Here is a 2,375-nt window from a genome sequence, read left to right as displayed (position 1 = left end):
GGGGGGGACGGGGCGGGATGGGGTAAGGCAGAACAGGGCAGAATGGAGTGGAATGGGATGGGGTGAGATGGGGTGGAATAGGGTCAGAGGGGGTGGCACGGTTTGGGGTGGGGACAGGACAGAGTGCGGAAGGGGAGGGAAAGAATAGGGTCAGCCAGCAGGGGCATAGGATGGGTATGGGACAGGATGGGATAAAAGGGAATGGGACAGGGTTGGAAGGGGTGGCCGAGAATGGGGTGGGGACAGGGCAGGGCAGGACAGGATGGGATAGGATGAGATGGGATGGGATGGCACAGGTTGGGATGGGAACAGGACAGGGCTTGGATCAGATGGGGTGGGATGGGGATGGGACAGGATGAGATGGGATAGGACGGAGATAGGATAGGATGAAATGGAACAGGATGAGATAGGGATGGGACAGGACAGAACGGGAATGGGAAGGGATGGAATAGGATCAGATGAGATAGCAGAGGATGGGATAGGGACAGTACAGGATGGGATGAGGCAATGATAGAACAGAATGGGGTGAGAGAGGACAGAATGGGATGGAATAGCTTCAGAGGGGGTGGCACAGGATGGGATGGGGACAGGGCAGGACAGGATGGAATATGATCAAAGGGAATGGCACAGGAGGGGATGAGGGTAGGACAGGATGGAGCAGGGTGGGATAGAATAGGGGCAGAACAGAATGGAAGGGGATGAGACAGAATAGGATGGGATGGGATGGAACAAAATGAAATGGGGTGGCACAGAATGGGTTAGGAACAGGACAGGATGAGGACAGGGTCACATGGGGAGGAATAGGGATGGGACACAACAGGGTGGGGACAGGAAGGGGTAGAATAGGATCAGATGGGATAGCACGGGTTGGGATGGGGCAGGGACAGATGGGGTGGGACGGTGACAGGACAGGGTGGGACAGGGATAGGACAGAATGGAATGGGATGAGAGAAAACAGGAGAGAACAAAGTGGAGCGGGATGGGTTGAGACGGATGGATTAGGATCAGAAAGGGTGGCACAGGTCGAGATGGGGAAAAGACCAGATGGGGTGGGGTGGGGATGGGGATGGGAGAGGACAGGATGGGATGGGATAGGATGGAATAGGATCAGATAGGATGACATGGGATGGGGAGAGGACAGGATGTGTATGGGATGGGGATAGAACAGAACAGAATGGGATGAGATAGGATAGGGAAGGGGTAGGACAGGATGGAATGGGACGGGGTTGGATGGGGTGGCACAGGGTGGGGAGGGGACAGGACAGGACGAGGACAGGGTTGGAGGGGTGGTACAAGGATGGGATGGCACAGGAGGGGGATGGGATGGAATGGGGGCAGCAGAGGGGGTGGCACAGGTCGGGACGGGGACAGAATGGGATGGGGATGGGGCAGGTTGGGATGGGCTGAGGTAGGACGGGATGGGATGGAGTGGAACGGGATGGGCTGAGGTGGGATGGAATAGGGTCAGAGGGGGGGGGACAGAACGGGATGGGATGGGACAGGTTGGGATGGGATGAGGTAGGACGGGATGGGATGGAGTGGAACGGGATGGGCTGAGGTGGGATGGAATAGGGTCAGAGGGGGTGGCACAGGTCGGGATGGGGACAGGACAGGGACAGCACGGGGGCGGGAAGGGGCAGCGTGGGATCGGATGGGATGGGACAGGGATAGAACGGGTCGGAATGGGACGAGATGGGACGGGACAGGGATAGGACGGGACGGAACGGGACAGGCTGGCGTGGGATGGCACAGGACGGGACGGCGCCAGCACAGGAGCAGCCGGGCCAGCACCCCCGCAGCTCGGGGGCACGGGGAACACGCGGCCCGCAAAGCGCAGCGCCCCGTCTCCCCTCCGTCCCCGCGCTCCCCCCGCTTCGCCCCGTTCCCCGCCGAATCCCGCGCCGTCCTTTGTTTACATGGGCCGGTGGCTGGCGGAGGCGGCGCCGCCGGGGGAGGGAGCGCTGCTGTGCTCGCACCAGCTGTTTCCCGCCTTGAGACACACGCACACACACACACACGCCCGCTCCAGCCCCGGCGCAGTCGCTCCGCGCCCGGCCCCGCGCCCAGCGGCGCCCCGCAGCCCTCCCGCTGCCCCCCGCCCGGCATGGAGTACTTCGTGGTGCCCGCCCAGAAGATGCCCTCCCTGCAGCACTTCAGGAAATCCGAGAAGGAGGTCATCGGCGGGCTGTGCAGGTGGGGGCGAGCGTTATTCCGCAGCGCTTTATTCATTTCCACCTTTTTTTTTTTTTTTAATTATTTTATTTTATTATTTTTTTTCCCTCCTCCCCTTTATTTATGCATTTGTGTTTTTTTTTTAAATCTTTCTTTAAAAAAAATATTTTTTCTCAATTCTCGCTTTTTTTTTTTAATTATTG

General features: G+C 58.7%; 1 protein-coding gene across 1 annotated transcript in view; it reads left to right on the top strand.

The window, feature by feature from the left end:
- The window catches only part of TFAP4 (transcription factor AP-4), an 8,983-nt gene continuing 7,896 nt past the window's right edge, over window positions 1,289-2,375 (top strand). The window contains exon 1 of the mRNA XM_021411762.1: window positions 1,289-2,193. Coding sequence (XP_021267437.1) covers window positions 1,529-2,193 — 665 coding nt within the window. The 5' untranslated portion in view covers window positions 1,289-1,528. The remainder of the gene's footprint in view (window positions 2,194-2,375) is intronic.

The sequence above is a fragment of the Numida meleagris genome, chromosome 13 (assembly GCF_002078875.1).
Source record: "Numida meleagris isolate 19003 breed g44 Domestic line chromosome 13, NumMel1.0, whole genome shotgun sequence".
NCBI classification, from domain to species: domain Eukaryota; kingdom Metazoa; phylum Chordata; class Aves; order Galliformes; family Numididae; genus Numida; species Numida meleagris.
Note: the sequence above shows the minus strand (reverse complement) of the source record. Positions and strands in the feature narration are given on the sequence as shown.